The sequence below is a fragment of the Oryx dammah genome, unplaced genomic scaffold, assembly GCF_014754425.2.
Source record: "Oryx dammah isolate SB20612 unplaced genomic scaffold, SCBI_Odam_1.1 HiC_scaffold_24, whole genome shotgun sequence".
Taxonomy (NCBI): domain Eukaryota; kingdom Metazoa; phylum Chordata; class Mammalia; order Artiodactyla; family Bovidae; genus Oryx; species Oryx dammah.
Genome location: NW_024070208.1, coordinates 25,822,404 through 25,837,976, shown reverse-complemented (window position 1 = coordinate 25,837,976; position 15,573 = coordinate 25,822,404). Strand labels below are relative to the sequence as shown.

At 38.2% G+C, this 15,573-nt stretch overlaps 1 protein-coding gene across 8 annotated transcripts in view; it reads left to right on the top strand.

Moving 5' to 3' along the window:
- Positions 1–15,573, top strand: part of NBEA (neurobeachin) — a 672,618-nt gene that overhangs the window by 596,044 nt on the left and 61,001 nt on the right. For all 8 annotated transcript variants that reach the window (XM_040267082.1, XM_040267084.1, XM_040267081.1 and 5 more), the window contains 2 exons: positions 2,989–3,108; positions 15,384–15,536. In XM_040267082.1, coding sequence (XP_040123016.1) covers positions 2,989–3,108; positions 15,384–15,536 — 273 coding nt within the window. The remainder of the gene's footprint in view (positions 1–2,988; positions 3,109–15,383; positions 15,537–15,573) is intronic.

Here is a 15,573-nt window from a genome sequence, read left to right as displayed (position 1 = left end):
AGCTGGTAGTCATTGTCACCACTCTGTGTCATCTCTGATGCTACAGCCCTTCTCAGTATTATTTAATCTGAATTACCCGCCAGGTATTGTTATTCCCAGTTAACACAGACGAAGGAACTGAGATATGGTTACTTCATATTGCTGCCTACTTGAGGTTAAGTAACTTGCTTAAGAGAGGTGAATGGTTCCACCAAGATTCAAACTTAGATCTGTGATATTTCATTCCGTTTGCTGTTGCTATTTCTAGAATTTTTGTCCCCACTTTAGTTTAGTGATAAGATATGCTGTGTTGACTACCTTATATTTAATAGGGAGTCTAAAATTTACAAAGCAAATTAGTGAAAGACATCCCTAAATTTTTTTCCTAACTTATTTTTGGTGGCATCTATTTGTCTGTCAAATCACTTAAAATCTTAAACAACAATATAGACCTACTTCATGCATATTTGATTTTGAGGTAAAACAGTAATACCCTCTTTAACTATATGGTGTTATATCATTCTTCATTTCTCTCTTTCACCATACTTTTCTGTCATTCAGTATTAGATGTGAAAATTGGTGGCATGTTACAAAGTTATAAAATTGATGACATCCAGCCATACTGAATTTCAGGAAGATACTGAGGAATATAAATATTTCTAGCTGTTGCCGGACAACTGGACTTTATGACAAGTGGCAAAAAGAGTTTAAAGAGACAGAGTATGTTTTACGGATATAAAAGAGTGAACAGAGATTATATATTAAGAAAAATAAAACCTAAATATATAGGAAAGATTTCTTAATGTTATTGAACCTAGGAGTAACATGTCATTTAACCTAGATTTAAGAGAGAGGGACTGAACCATAGGAAAGTAAATATATACTCATCTTTGTTATGATGAGTAACATAACAAAAAAGCAGTAAATTTAAATGCGTTAGGACCTTGTGATAATGTTATTCCTAGGTTTCCTGCTAAGGGAATATGTACTTAATGACAGACACCATGTTGCAGTAAGGCAATAGTCACAGAATACTAGAAGGACTAGAGTTGATCTAGTCCTATCTGATCTGATTTCTCTTAGTGTCATTTCATTCGTTCCTTCTACAGATTATATTAATACACTGAGCAGCTTGGGTGTACCAGGAGTTCTTCTAAGTGTTGGAGATGAAACAGTGAATCTGATAGCTGTTGTTGCTCAGTCATGTTTGACTCTTTGTGACCCCATGGACTGTGGCATGCCAGGCTTCTTTCACCATCTCCCGGAGTTTGCTCAAACTCGTGTCCATTGAGTTGGTGATGCCATCCACCCATCTCATCCTCTGTCGCCCCTTCTCCTGCCCTCCATCTTTCTCAGCATCAGGGTCTTTTCCAATGAGTCAGATCTTTGCAAGTGGTGGCCAAAGTATTGGAGTTTCTGCTTCAGCATCAGTCCTTCCAATGAATATTCAGGGATAATTTTCTTTAGGATTGACTGGTTTGATCTCCTTGATGTCCAAGGGACTTTCAAGAGTCTTCTCCAGCACCACAGTTCGAAAGCATCAATTTTTCAGTGTTCAGCCTCCTTTACGGTCCAACTCTCACATCCATACATGACTACTGGAAAAGCCGTAGCTTTGGCTATATGAACCTTTGTTAGCAAAGTAATGCCTCTGCTTTTTAATACGCTATCTAGGTTTGTCATAGCTTTTCTTCCAAGGAGCACTGGAACCTTTTCATACAGTGGGGAAGATGGACAAGAAAAAGAAAAACAAATATCATATATTAACACATGTATATGGGATCTTAAAAAATGGTACTGGTGTACCTATTTGCTAGGGCAGGAGCAGAAATGCAGACATAGAGAACAGAAAGGTGGACTTGAGGGAAAGGGGGGCGAATTGAGAGATTGGGATTGATGTATGTCCTGTGTAAAACAGCTAGTGGGAAGCTGCTGTTTAGCACAGGGAGCTCAATTCAGTGCCCTATGATGACCTAGATGGGTGGGATGGAGGGGTGGGATGGGATAGAGTGATGGGGTGGGAGGGAGGGGATATATGTATACATAGAGCTGATTCACTTTGTTGTACAGCTGAAATTAACACAACATTATAAAGCAACTAGACCCCAGTAAAAAATGTTTAAAAATCAGTTTCAAAAAACAGTCACAAATTCTTCAGGGCTGTTTGAGGAAATATATGTTGCCATTTGAACATACTGGAGAGCTTGGCCAATCAAGGGAGGTCTTTCAGAAGGAAACAACATCTTAGGCTGAGACTTAAAGGATAAGAAGAGCTTAACCAAGTCAGGATGATGAGGTAGAGGGTTAAGTTTGTAGCAGGAAGAGGGAATATCCCATACAGAGGATGATAAATGAGACCAGCATGGCAAGACCTTAGGATGTGAATAAAGGAATGGCAAGAGATAAAGAGTTAAGCAGGTTCCATATCACTCAGGCTCTCTTAAGACAAATCAAATAGTTTCTGCTTTTTCCTAAGAGTTCTGTAAAGCTATGGCAGCATTTCAGTCAAGGAGATTTGCATTTTAGAAACATCAGGTCATAATATAGTAGGTTTAGGAGACTTTCAGGTAGTCTAAGATGGACATCCCCTACGCAATTTTCACACCATAGTGTCAGAGAGATTTTCTTATTGCAGTGATATTATGTGTGGCCTTAGTTACGAGAAAGAAGATCTGAGTTATATGTTGACAGCAATGCAGTCATTCGTCATAAAATCATAGAGTGCTAGAACTCCATCATTTTATAAATCAGAAGACTGAAGACCAAGAAGCAACATAAGCTGCCAAGGTTGCAGAGTGACAGGTGATTCAGCGACCCAGAGTGACTCAGACCAGCCCCTCCACACAGGATCCTGCCTGAAAAGACAGGATCAAAAGGGTCTCAAAAGGGTTTCAAAATGGTTTCCACCTCAAAAGGGTTTCCAAAAAAGTCATATTTTACAAAGAAAGAGAACAGTTGTGTTCAGAAGGGTCAAATTATTGATTTTCTTTTTCTTTTTTTTTTGTTTAGGAACCTTTCACAACCTTCTTCCTCAATGCAAATGATGGAAAATTTGACCATCCTAATCGAACATTCTCGTCCGTCGCAAGGTCTTGGAGAACTAGTCAGAGAGATACTTCTGATGTAAAGGTAAGCTCTTTTATTTGTTGATATTAATTTCAAACTGTGTTGAAATTTTAATTTGTTTAAGTGGGTATATAAGATACTTTATTCTGCAGCTTTGTTCCATCATATTTTAAAATTATGTGGTACACCTAAGAGGAACTTGAAAATAATTTTGAGTGTCACAGAAAATGACTCAAGATTCTTTTATATTATTCGGTTAAGATGTTTTTGTTATTTTAAAAAATTCCCATCTAATTTAAATCAAATAATCGGTAGATGGAAAGAAAAGCCTATAAATTGCCTTTCCTGCTGTTAACTCAATATTTGGCCCATTCCAGAAAACACAGCAGGAATTGGATTTGACCTTAATGTGTCATATTGTTATAGCTTGCCCAGCTTTGGGTTTACGTAGCCTGGGGCAATTAATAAAGCATTAATGACAAGACCCATTTAAAATGTAGGCTTTTCTGTACAGCCTTAGCTTTTACTTGACTGTGCCTGAGGATACTACGCAACAATACACATTAGATTAAACCAACACACACACACTATCCTGGGCCAGCCGGAGAGCAGAGTCATTTTACGGTTGCTACTGGCTTACCTACTGGTAAATCTAAAGATGGATTCCTTTATATGGACTTTCATTTTTTTTAAAATAGTCTTATTCAAAACATTAAAATACATTTGTTCTTCAATTTTTTCCTCATTTTTTTCCGATAAGATTATATGATCTGGTTATTTTGTTCAGACTTTTCTCATCACTTCCACTCATGCTGCTGAATATACAAATATTATAGTATCATTCCATTTAGTGTTTTAATCCAACAAAAGGTAGTGAATTAAAATAAAAATTGTCATTTACATATTTATGCTTATCTATTGCATTTTTAAAAGGCAGTTACAGTGTTACTGAACTATAAGAAATTGGATGAGTACAACTTTTATTCAATTTCTTTCAAAGCAGAAAACAAAAGGAATGGATCAAGTAATCTGTAGCATCTTTATGTGTCTTATTTGTTGCTGTCAGAGTTTGCATAAATGAATATTAGTTTATATGTACAATGTATTCACATTTGGAAATAAGATAATTTAACGTGCATTCTTACTGTATGAAACTCTGAAGGCCCATATTTTCCTCCTATCAAACTTTTGATTTCACTAAGGAATTCAACTCTGAAAGATCCATAAACCATCATTAAAACTGATTTACAAAGAATGATATCAAGAAGAGAATCCATTTCTTATTTAATAATGCTTTGAGAATTAACATAAAATGGGGAGTCAGTAGGCTTCTAGAATTAACACAGTATCTTTAAAAAGCATTCAATAGCTACTTTAAATGTGAATTAAATATCCTTATCTATATTTTAAGGCTTTCAATCATATGTAAGATTATTAATTATCTTAATTCAGAGCTGTTTCAAACTTTCAAGTGAAAATGCTTGTTTTCTTGACACCGTTTTCTTGACTCTTGACATCATCAGGAAACAGAAACTTGATTTTTCGACCTAATTCAAATGTTCACCCTCACAAGCCCACACATGAGTCAGTCATCCTAATTTATGTATGTAGGTAGAGTTTTAGGCTTTACCTTCCACCCTAAGAATTTTATTGATTCTTCTGATCACCAGATATCTCCCCTAGTTACATGTCAGTCTCGGGACCAGTGTTTTTATATTTCTAAAGAAGAATGCCTCTGCAGTATCTCCTAACGTAGATTTAAGGTCTTGTATAAGAGAGAACTAGGACAAAGGGTATGGTTTTATTCTTTCTTTGTTAGCGTCGGTCTTGTCCTGCAGTCATGAGTGCAAGCTGGGCAGAGAAGGAGCCGTGGTGAAGTGACCTCTCTGAAAAGGGTCTTACAAGTTAAGTCAGACCAGTTCATTTTTACTTTTTTTTTTTAATTTCTCTCTTCTAGCATAGTCTTGGTAACAGTGACATTCAACTTACTGAAGTTCTTATACTAATTTTTCCTTAATGCCTTCAAAAGTTGTTATATTACTTTTTGAATAGCTATGCAGATGTCAGAAAAGGGAGCTGTGACAAAATGTCATTAAGGTGACATAGTGTAAATTAATACAGTTAATGGAGGTTCTCACCACTGACTCATTGACCCATTATGAGCTCTTGTGGAATTAACGAATGCCAGGGCATCAATCTTTGGAAAAAAGGAAGAAAAGAGATGGCAGCTTTAAAACCTTGCAGTGAATTATATTAGAAAAGTGAAAACGTCTGGGTTGGATTTGATTTCACTAGGAAGCCATAAAATGGTATGCTCTCTCAGCAAAATATATTAAACTGGAATGTCAGATTTGATGCAATAGGTATACAATTATGATAGTGTTAATAGTGGTCTTCTATCATTCTAAGACATACTTTCAAGTCCAGTTTCTCAGCAGCTTGAACTTGTCATAAGCTTGTAAATTAGAAATTCTGTTTGAGGATATTTTCGTATTATTGAGGGACATGTATAATACTATTAACTGTACCGTGGGGTTTTAGTATAGCTGTTAAAACATACTAGAAATCACATTTTCAGACACAAAATGCCTGTTTTAATATTCATCTTACCATTTCTTTAATAATATTTGGTGTCTTTCTGCACTATTTTTCGTTTAGGAAATTTTAAACTACTTGGCCTCTTTTCTTCTTTTCTTTAAAAGCTGATTAACAGAAATCTATCAATGGGAAGAGAGTAAACAGAAGAGCTGTTATTTTAAGTAGGCAAGCTGGTGCCTTAAGTGACTATAGGAGTGCACTTACTTACCAGTTGTAATAGGGGAGTTCATTCTTCTCGAGTAATTCTCAACAGTTTCAAATAAGCTCTTTTCTTGGTTATTTGATACAGCCCTCAAAACAGTAGCGTAAGATAGAGATCATTATCCCTATTCCATAAGTAGGTTCACAGATATTCAGTGACTCGCCTAAGTTCACACAGCAGTAAAGAGGGAGCCAGAACGAACACTGAGGGCCATTCGGTTATCCCCACTGCTGTATCCATTGGATGGTCTGCTGCTTTGGTTTTTCATGATCTCACAGTCATATCCAGCCATACCAGCTGGTGCTAAGTCTCTTCAGTCGTGTCCAACTCTGCGACCCTATGGACTGTAGTTCGCCAGGCTCCTCTGTCCATGGGATTCTCCAGGCGAGGATACTAGAATGGGTTGTCATGCCCTCCTCCAGGGGATCTTCCTGACCCAGAGATCAAACCAACGTCTCTGATGTCTCCTGCATTGGCAGGTGGGTTTCTTTACCACTAGCGCCACCTAAGAAGCCCAGCCACATTGACTAGTTTGGAGTAATTGATTGATCAAGTCATACTCTAATCATTAATTGCTGTGTATAAACCACCCCTCAAAACTAGTGGCTTAAAAACAAATTTTTTTATAAATGCAACCATTTATTTTCTCAGAGTTCTGCAATCAGAATAAGATTCATCAGGTACAGCTTGTTCTTGATCCATGTGGGGTCAAATTGGTTGGCTCCTCTGGGTCTGAAAAGTTCAAGACGACTTCCTTCACATGCCTGGTGCCTTAGCAAGGATGGCTGGAACTGATGGGGACTGGCTGGTCCTCTGTCTCTTTGTATAGTCTGTCTGGGAAGACCATCACAATTTTTTTCATGGTGTCTCCCTACCAAGAAAATAAAAACAGAAGCTGCAAAACCCACTTATTGCCTGGGCTTGGAAGTCACATACTGTTACCTCCACTGCATTGGTTTTGGTCAAGGCAAGTCACAGGGCCAGCCCAAGTCAAGGGACAGGATAAATGGGCTCCACTTCCCCATGAAATGAGCAGCAAAGTCACATCGCAGAAGTACATGGAGGTTGGTGGGATTGTTGTGGTCAGCTTTGAAAAAAATGTGCTTGAGTCCTCTTTCCAGTCACAATTCATATTCCTCCTACAAATAAAATATACTCAGCTTATCCTCCACAGTCTCATCCCATTATTGGGTCAGGCTCAAAATCTAGTAGCTGATGATCTCTATCAGGTCCAGATACAGATGAGGTACAGAAATTCCTAATTTGGAGATCTGGAAGATAAAAAGCAAGTTATCTGTCCCATGTACTTTCAGCCCCCAGAGGTGAGACAGGAACAGGTAAACCTCAACAGACACTCTGTTCAGAAAGGGGGAAGTGTGGAAGGTACACAGCAACTCCTGGTCACAGAAAGTTGGGGCCAAACCCTCTTTTGCCCAAGTTGGTGCAGCAACTTTAAAAACTTGTGGATTTTTTCTGTGTATCAAATTATAGTTCACTATCAGAAAAAAAAAAAAAAAACTGTTGCTTACCAGTTCTTTCAAGAAGGATCCTCCCTACTCCAGGCCTTGGTCATGGAGTGCCCTTGGTCATGCTCATAAGATTCTTGGAATCCCTTTGTGTGTCCCAGTGGGCCTGCAAACTACTATCTTAAATTTTCCTGAACAATTACAAAGGGTTTTACAGGTACCCTTTTACCTATGGCTATATTTTACTTACAGCACCTTAGAATATCCTTGTCTGAAATTTTTTCTTTAATTTTGAGAATCTGACAAGATTGTCCTAGGCCCCTGTGTTTCTCTAAGTACTGCTTTAAATCTGAGCAGATTCTTCTGTAGCTCATAATACTTTATCCATGTACTAGTAAAGGAGCTTCCCCGATGGCTCAGCAGTAAAGAATTCATGTGCAGTGCAGGAGACAGGAGTTCAGTCCCTGGGTCAGGAAGATCCCCTGGAGTAGGAAATGGCAACCCACTCCAGTATTCTTGTCTGAGAAATCCTATGGACAGAGGAGCCTGGCGGGCTTCAGTCCATCAGGTCAAAAAAGAGTCGAACACAACTGAGCAACTAAACAACAACAGCAACAAATACTATTACAAGAAACCAGTGGTCACTTTTGACGTTCTGCTTCAGTTCAGTTCAGTTCAGTCGCTCAGTCGTGTCCAGCTCTTTGCGACCCCATGAATTGCAGCATACCAGGCCTCCCTGTCCATCACCAACTCCCGGAGTTCACTCAGACTTGCGTCCATCGAGTCAGTGATGCTATCCAGCCATCTCATCCTCTGTTGTCCCCTTCTTCTCCTGCCCCCAATCCCTCCCAGCATCAAAGTTTTTTCCAATGAGTCAACTCTTCGCATGAGGTGGCCAAAGTACTGGAGTTTCAGCTTTAGCATCATTCCTTCCAAAGAAATCCCAGGGTTGATCTCCTTCAGAATGGACTGGTTGGATCTCCTTGCAGTCCAAGGGACTCTCAAGAGTCTTCTCCAACACCACAGTTCAAACGCATCAATTCTTCGGTGCTCAGCCTTCTTCACAATCCAACCCTCACATCCATACAGAAATACCTTAACCAAAAGCATGAGTTCCTTAGATCTTTTCTGTCTTTGAAGTGATTAAAGGCATGTTTCAAGTTAGTTTTTCCCATACTGCAAACCATGCATTGATTTTCTCCTGCTTCCAATAGCAACTTCCTGTCTGACCCGCCTCCAACAGTCTCCTCATCTCCTTACCTCCATCCTTCCAGCCTCTGCCTCCTGCCTGTCCCAAGGCCAGTGCCACGTGTTTTGATTACTTCAGGACTCCACTCCCAGGCATTAATTTCTGTTTCAGTTACCTACCACTGTGTAACAAATCACCCCAAACCCATCTTAAAACAACATCAACTATTATTTACTGACCATCATGAAATTGGAGTTAAGGCTCAGCAGAAACCACTCAGGTCTGTGCTTCAGTGAGAGGTGGAGAGGCTTGGCCGGGCCAAAATGGCTTTATTCTCATGTTTTGTGCCTCATCTGAGCTGATGAAGTGGTCAGGGACTGTCTAGGACTGTGTGTCTGTCCATACAATCTTTCTAGTCATATGGCAGCCACACAGTTTTATATGATAGTTGGCTTCTCAGGAAACAAACGAGGAGGCTGCCAAGCCTCTTAAGTCTTAGGCATCTGTGTAAGCCCTGGGGTGTCATTCTGTCCCATTCTCTGTGTTGAAATTAGCCAGCCCGTATTCAGAGGTGGGGAGAATAGAGTCCACCTCTTTGTGGGAGGAATGGTCAAATGGACGTGCCAGATGGCAGGCAGGATGGGAGAGACTGTTACAGGGATGGTTGAAAAAACTTTGTAAATTACTAATTCTTCAAAAGTTTTAAGTTTCAGTTCCAATCAGTTCAGTTCAGTCACTCAGCCGTGTCTGACTCTCTGCGACCCCATGAATCGCAGCACGCCAGGCCTCCCTGTCCATCACCAACTCCAGGAGTTCACCCAGACTCATGTCCATCGAGTCAGTGATGCCATCCAGCCATCTCATCCTCTGTCGTCCCCTTTTCCTCCTGCCCCCAATCCCTCCCAGCATCAGAGTCTTTTCCAATGAGTCAGCTCTTCACATGAGGTGGCCAAAGTACTGGAGTTTCAGCTTTAGCATCATTCCTTCCAAAGAAATCCCAGGGCTGATCTCCTTCAGAATGGACTGGTTGGGTCTCCTTGCAGTCCAAGGGACTCTCAAGAGTCTTCTCCAACACCACAGTTCAAAAGCATCACTTCTTTGGCGCTCAGCTTTCTTCACAGTCCAACTCTCACATCCATACATGACCACTGGAAAAACCATAGCCTTGACTAGACGGACCTTTGTGGGCAAAGTAATGTCTCTGCTTTTCAACATGCTATCTGAGTTGGTCATAACTTTCCTTCCAAAGAGTAAGTGTCTTTTAATTTCGTGGCTGCAGTCACCATCTGCAGTGATTTTGGAGCCCAAAAAAACAGTCTGACACTGTTTCCACTGTTTCCCCATCTATTTGCCATGAAGTGATGGGACCAGATGCCATGATCTTAGTTTTCTGAATGTTGAGCTTTAGGCCAACTTTTTCACTCTCCACTTTCACTTTCATCAAGAGGCTTTTTAGTTCCTTTTCACTTTCTGCCATAAGGGTGGTGTCATCTGCATATCTGAGGTTATTGATCTTTCTCCCGGCAATCTTGATTCCAGCTTGTGTTTCTTCCAGTCCAGCGTTTCTCATGATGTACTCTGCATATAAGTTAAGTAAGCAGGGTGACAGTATACAGCCTTGATGTACTCCTTTTCCTATTTGGAACCAGTCTGTTGTTCCATGTCCAGTTCTAACTGTTGCCTCTTGACTTGCGATTTATACCATTCTGTTGAATCTGATTGTGCATTTGGACAAAACCAAAATCTGAAGTGCAAGTAACTTTTATATATATATAAACTTTTATATATGTATATATATCTGCTTAGCTTAGGTAACATATAAGTTAGTCTAAATATTCGATGAAAACATTTAAATCATCTGAAATGTCTACATAGATATTCATTCAAACATATATATCCAAAGTGACAGAGCTTTAAAAAAAAAAAAAACCTGATTATAGGATATACTTTGATACTGGATAACCTCTATCAACTGAGTGAATAGCTTCAAAAATGTGTTCTACATAAAGCTATGGAATGTGTTGTTGCACACATGCTGCCCCCATTTAATCCTCACATCCAAACTGTGACTTAGTTGTTGTCACCATCACAATTTTGTATATCAAGAACTGTTTTTTTCTTAAAGCTTAAGAAATTTGCCCAGGCTGTCAAGAAGTCTGGATCTCAACTCAGAATGATTTGATCCCAATGCACAGAAAGTTGCACTTCCTCACTGGAAGGACAGTCCCCCAACTGCCAGCCTGCCAGCCTTCCCTTTCACTACAACTGACTGGTAGCTCTGAGGTAACTGCTTTAACTAACACAGTTTGAAAACCACAGCTTTCAAAACTTTTTACCACTATTTCATGGCAAAAATTCAGGATTTAATGAACATATCGCAATGATCTATTCATTTTTCATTCCACATATATGTATTAAGTACCATTTTTACATGTCAGGCACCATTCTTACAAATCAGTGGTGAACAGGTGAGCAGGAGAGACAAGATCTGTGTCTATGGAATTTCCATCACAGTAGGACTCGGGAGCATAAGTAAATTAAAAAAAGAAAGAAAGAAAAGGAGACTTGCTGCACAGAAAACTAAAACAGAATGAAGTCATACAGAGTTGTTACTGCTTTAAAAGGAAAAACAGAATGTAAGCACAGGGTGGATCTAAAGTGTTTGGGCTTGGCTTCTGTCTTTATCACCTATTTGCAGTATAGTTATTAGCAAATCACTTAACCTCAATGTTCATTTCTACGAAGTGGGAAGAATGAGGATACTTGTCTTAGGAAGATTTTGTGAAGATTAAGAGCAAGATGTGAAGTTCTTAGAACAGTGCATGACACAGTAAGATACAAATGATAATTCCTGCTGTTTCAAGATTGAATGACCAGATGTGACATTTCAGCTCTTTGCTTGTCTTGGAGCCCAGACGTAGTGATTATTATCTTCTTGGACCTAACATTTGAATCTCAGTGATGAAACTCTTATTCAGGAAATTTTAAAAAATAAACAAACATTTTAAGCAATATAAATGTGAACATAAATTATGTACAAATGCCTTGTATTTATGTATTAAATTTAAAATCAAAATGCCGTTTGAAACAAGATTTTAAAACAATAAAATCAAGGCATAAAAACTTGCACCCACTCAGCTACTTTGGCAACTTCTCCCTAAACTTTTTGTGGTTTACTCTCTCTTTCTTCCCTTTCAGGGAAAAAAGGAAAAAAAAAATTCCCCAGCTCTGCAACTTTGGTCTTTTGGAGCTTCAAGGTTTTGCAAATATGCTGTGCCTCAGGAATTTTTCATATTGCTTTAAAATATGTCTGCGTTTTGTTTTTTGTTTTTTTTTTTTTTTTTAATCTGCATCCTAAAAATCCAAAAGTAACTGACAGAGTGATTCAGGGAGAGTTTCTTCATCCTGTCAAATGTCAAGCCACTAAGAGCTTACACCAACATCTTAGTTAACACCCTAATTTATGACCATGGTCTGGTCAGCCAGATGAGGACCAGAGTGGAGAAGATGTCTCACTTAAGGATCATCCCGAAGGCCCTCATGGTCCTACTTTTTCAAGATTGGCCACAATTCAAGCCTTCCTGAGTGTTCCTGTTGAACCCTCCCTAAATAACCATCAGGGTGGAGGTTCCTCAGCCTCACTTTGTTCTCTTTGGTGTCAAACAGCTTCCAGCTCATTTTTTCTGGAGTGCTCACATTAAAATGAAAAGGACCTGGTCTTCCACATCTTCAGATTTGCTACAACTTTTCTAGCATTGTTAAAACCAACTTTTCATAAATTTAAATTGGACTCTTTTTCACTTCTGAACCTTTCAGCATAACTAAAATAAACAAGATAACATTTTTTAAGCTTCAAAAGTTTCCTATCAGGAGATGCAAATTTTATTTCTAGGTGCATCCTTTTTTCTTTTGTTTAATCGAGTACTCCATTGGCTCCTTTCCTATCTTGAAGCAGTCTTCCAACCATTTGCATATTCCGCAGAGGATTTCTAGTGATATTAAAATAACTTTGTCTATCATCTTCAGTAGTTTAATATTTAATGAGCACCTGCTGTGTACACAGTATAGCACCACAAGCTGTGGGGGATTCAACAAAATATAAACCTCACAACATTAGGCTCAAAATCTGCTTTGCCCAAATTGTTATTAATATAAAATCCTAGGCTTCTTATGCCTTTGCAAATATAACTGAATGACATTCAGTGAAATATTAAATAGTATTACAGAGGCATGTAGGTTAATGATAACCATATATTTTATATGACCCTATTCCACAGGAAACAATGAGAAATAATATGTATGAAAAACAGGAGAGCACTGAGACAGCTGAAGATAAACTGAAACTCTTTGGGCGGTCTAAATAAAAAAGTAAACTGTGTTGCCATATCCATGTGGATGTACAGCATATCCCTCTTGGTCCTTAAGAAAGCTTATGTAGTATAGCTCTGGACACAGAACATGAACACAAACATCCAACAAAAGACAGAAGGGAAATTCCTGACTTATGTGAGCCTCTTACATATAAATCACCCTCTACATGGAGCAACTGTGTGAGCTTTCATTCCTCTCCCCATTTGGGACCATTTGGGAGGCTCCTTCTACTCTGTATCATATATAAAACGGGTAACGTTCAAATAGCAATGTTCTGCATCTTGAACTAATTTCCCATGTTTTCTCAAACAGTGAAAGTGTTAGCCGCTCAGTCGTGTCCAATTCTTTATGACCCCATGGATTGTAGCCACCAGGCTCCTCTGTCCATGGAATTCTCCAGGCGAGAATACTGGAATGAGTAGCCATTCCCTTCTCCAGGGGATCTTCCAGACCCAGGGATTGAACCCCGGTCTCCTGCATTGCAGGCAGATTCTTTACTGTCTGAGCCATCCTTTTTATATACCTTTTTATATGTCTGAGCTCCCTCCTCTCCACCTTTATTCTTTACTTTGACTCTTAGTGTCTTGCCTTAAAACAGATGTAAACATGGCAGTAACTCTTCTTTAAAATTATTGCAGTACAAAATCCAAACAGCTTAGGTGGACATAAACTTCTTTAGTCGTCTGACTCCGTATGCCTCATCCCCCTATCTTGATCTGTCCCCTAATATCCTACACTCAACGCATACTCAGTTCCCACCACTCCTTGGCAGTACTCTCTGCTGGTCCCCCTGCCCCTTCCCTCATCTTTATAAAACTCAATGTCCTATCTCCAGTGTAATCTTTTCTGATTTGCCCAGAGTTGCCTGCTGTATCCTTCCTGCTCCCTTGTGCCTTGTTATTGTACTTCTTTCATTATTATTGTGTATTGTAACCACCAGTTCATATATCTGCCCCAGAGGCCAGAATATGAATCACTGAAAGGTAAGGCCATGTCTGTTCATTATTTGTTTTCTCAGTACCCATCACAATGTCTGGTATTCAAACTTTACTACGTGAATAAATAAATATTGGGGATTATGTGATGGATTTTGGAGATTTCTGTTTAAATGGTTTAAATGGAAGAAATGGATTCTTAAAAAGCTAAGTTCTGCTTATACAGGAAATTCATTTATGTGAATCTGTTCAAACTCTGATAATGCTGGAGAAATAAACATTATTATGTATTTCTTATAGTTCACATTTATCATCATAAGAATGGATAAGGATCAATTTCTCACAGAGGATTTGCTCACATGAAAACTCTATTATGCTATAGCAGATAAATGTTGGTCTTAGTATGAGAACCCATAGAGAGAATGCTTGTGTGTATGCATTTCTTGGGCTGAAGAATCCAATTTATTTGAAGACCTCAGAGTCTGTTCTGTTTTGTTTGTTTGTTTGCTTGCTTGCTTTGTTTTCTGGGATTTTTATTTTCCTTTCTGTGGCTTGGGGGAGTTTGGTGTTTTTTTGTTTGTTTTTTTTTAATGTTTTTATTCATCCCTGTGTATCCATAGTGAGATTCAAATTTTGGTTACTATGCCATCCATGTTGGACATGTTACTCAAATAAATGTTCTTATAATTTTCACAGTGTAAAGTTAATTTAACCCTCATCTTGATATTTGTAAAGATTAGTATTTTTCGTGTTTTTGATGATATACATAAAAACTGTAGTTTTTTGTTTTCATTTCCTGCAGTTGTTTTTTAAAAGAAAGGACAACAAAAATTTTTAAGGTTGTGAAATCAGTTTCTGTGGCATATTTATTCCAAATTTACGCAAACCACATACTAGACGTTGTGCATCAAACACAAGTTTGCCTTGAACCCAATTGTTAATGTCGTAGGTACATACACTAAGTAACGCAAGTTGTGTTTGCATTCAATTTAAGAATTTACTATTCAAGTGGCATGTACTGAATATTTAAAACTTATTATGTTGCATTATCTCTTAATTTTCTCTAGTGGTAGGTATAAAAATAACTTATTTTGCCAAATTATAAAATGGAACTCTGTCTCTCTTCATGAAAGTCATGTATTGTAATTGCCAGTGGAGTTAAAAAGAAAAGTAGAAGATGCTGCATGATTTTTAAACAATATTAGCAATATTTTAAACTTCTGATATTTTAATAGTATTCTGAAAAGTTTGTTGAACAGCATAGACTTGTATATATGGCATTATATACTTGTTTACTAACACTGTTGGAAACTATTGTTGATTATGTAACCCATTTCTCTTAAGTAATCTGTGGCAAGATAAGATTGAAAATCTTATAAATTGTCAAGCATATATTTGAAGAAAAATATCTTCTTAGGCTCTTATCTGAAGAAAATTAAATGAAGAATAGAATCAAGTAATAAAATATTGGATTTAAATGAAAAAATTAATTCTGTTATATAGTTTTTATAAATTAATACTTCTGTTCAACTGATTTTTAAAGTGGTTTAATATGCTACATTTTTTATTCCTGGCAGGAACTAATTCCAGAATTCTATTACCTTCCGGAGATGTTTGTCAACAGTAATGGATATAATCTTGGAGTCAGAGAAGATGAAGTAGTGGTAAATGATGTTGATCTTCCCCCTTGGGCAAAAAAACCCGAAGACTTTGTACGAATCAACAGGATGGTAAGAGCAATTTTGTTTTTTCTTGAGCAGTCACAAG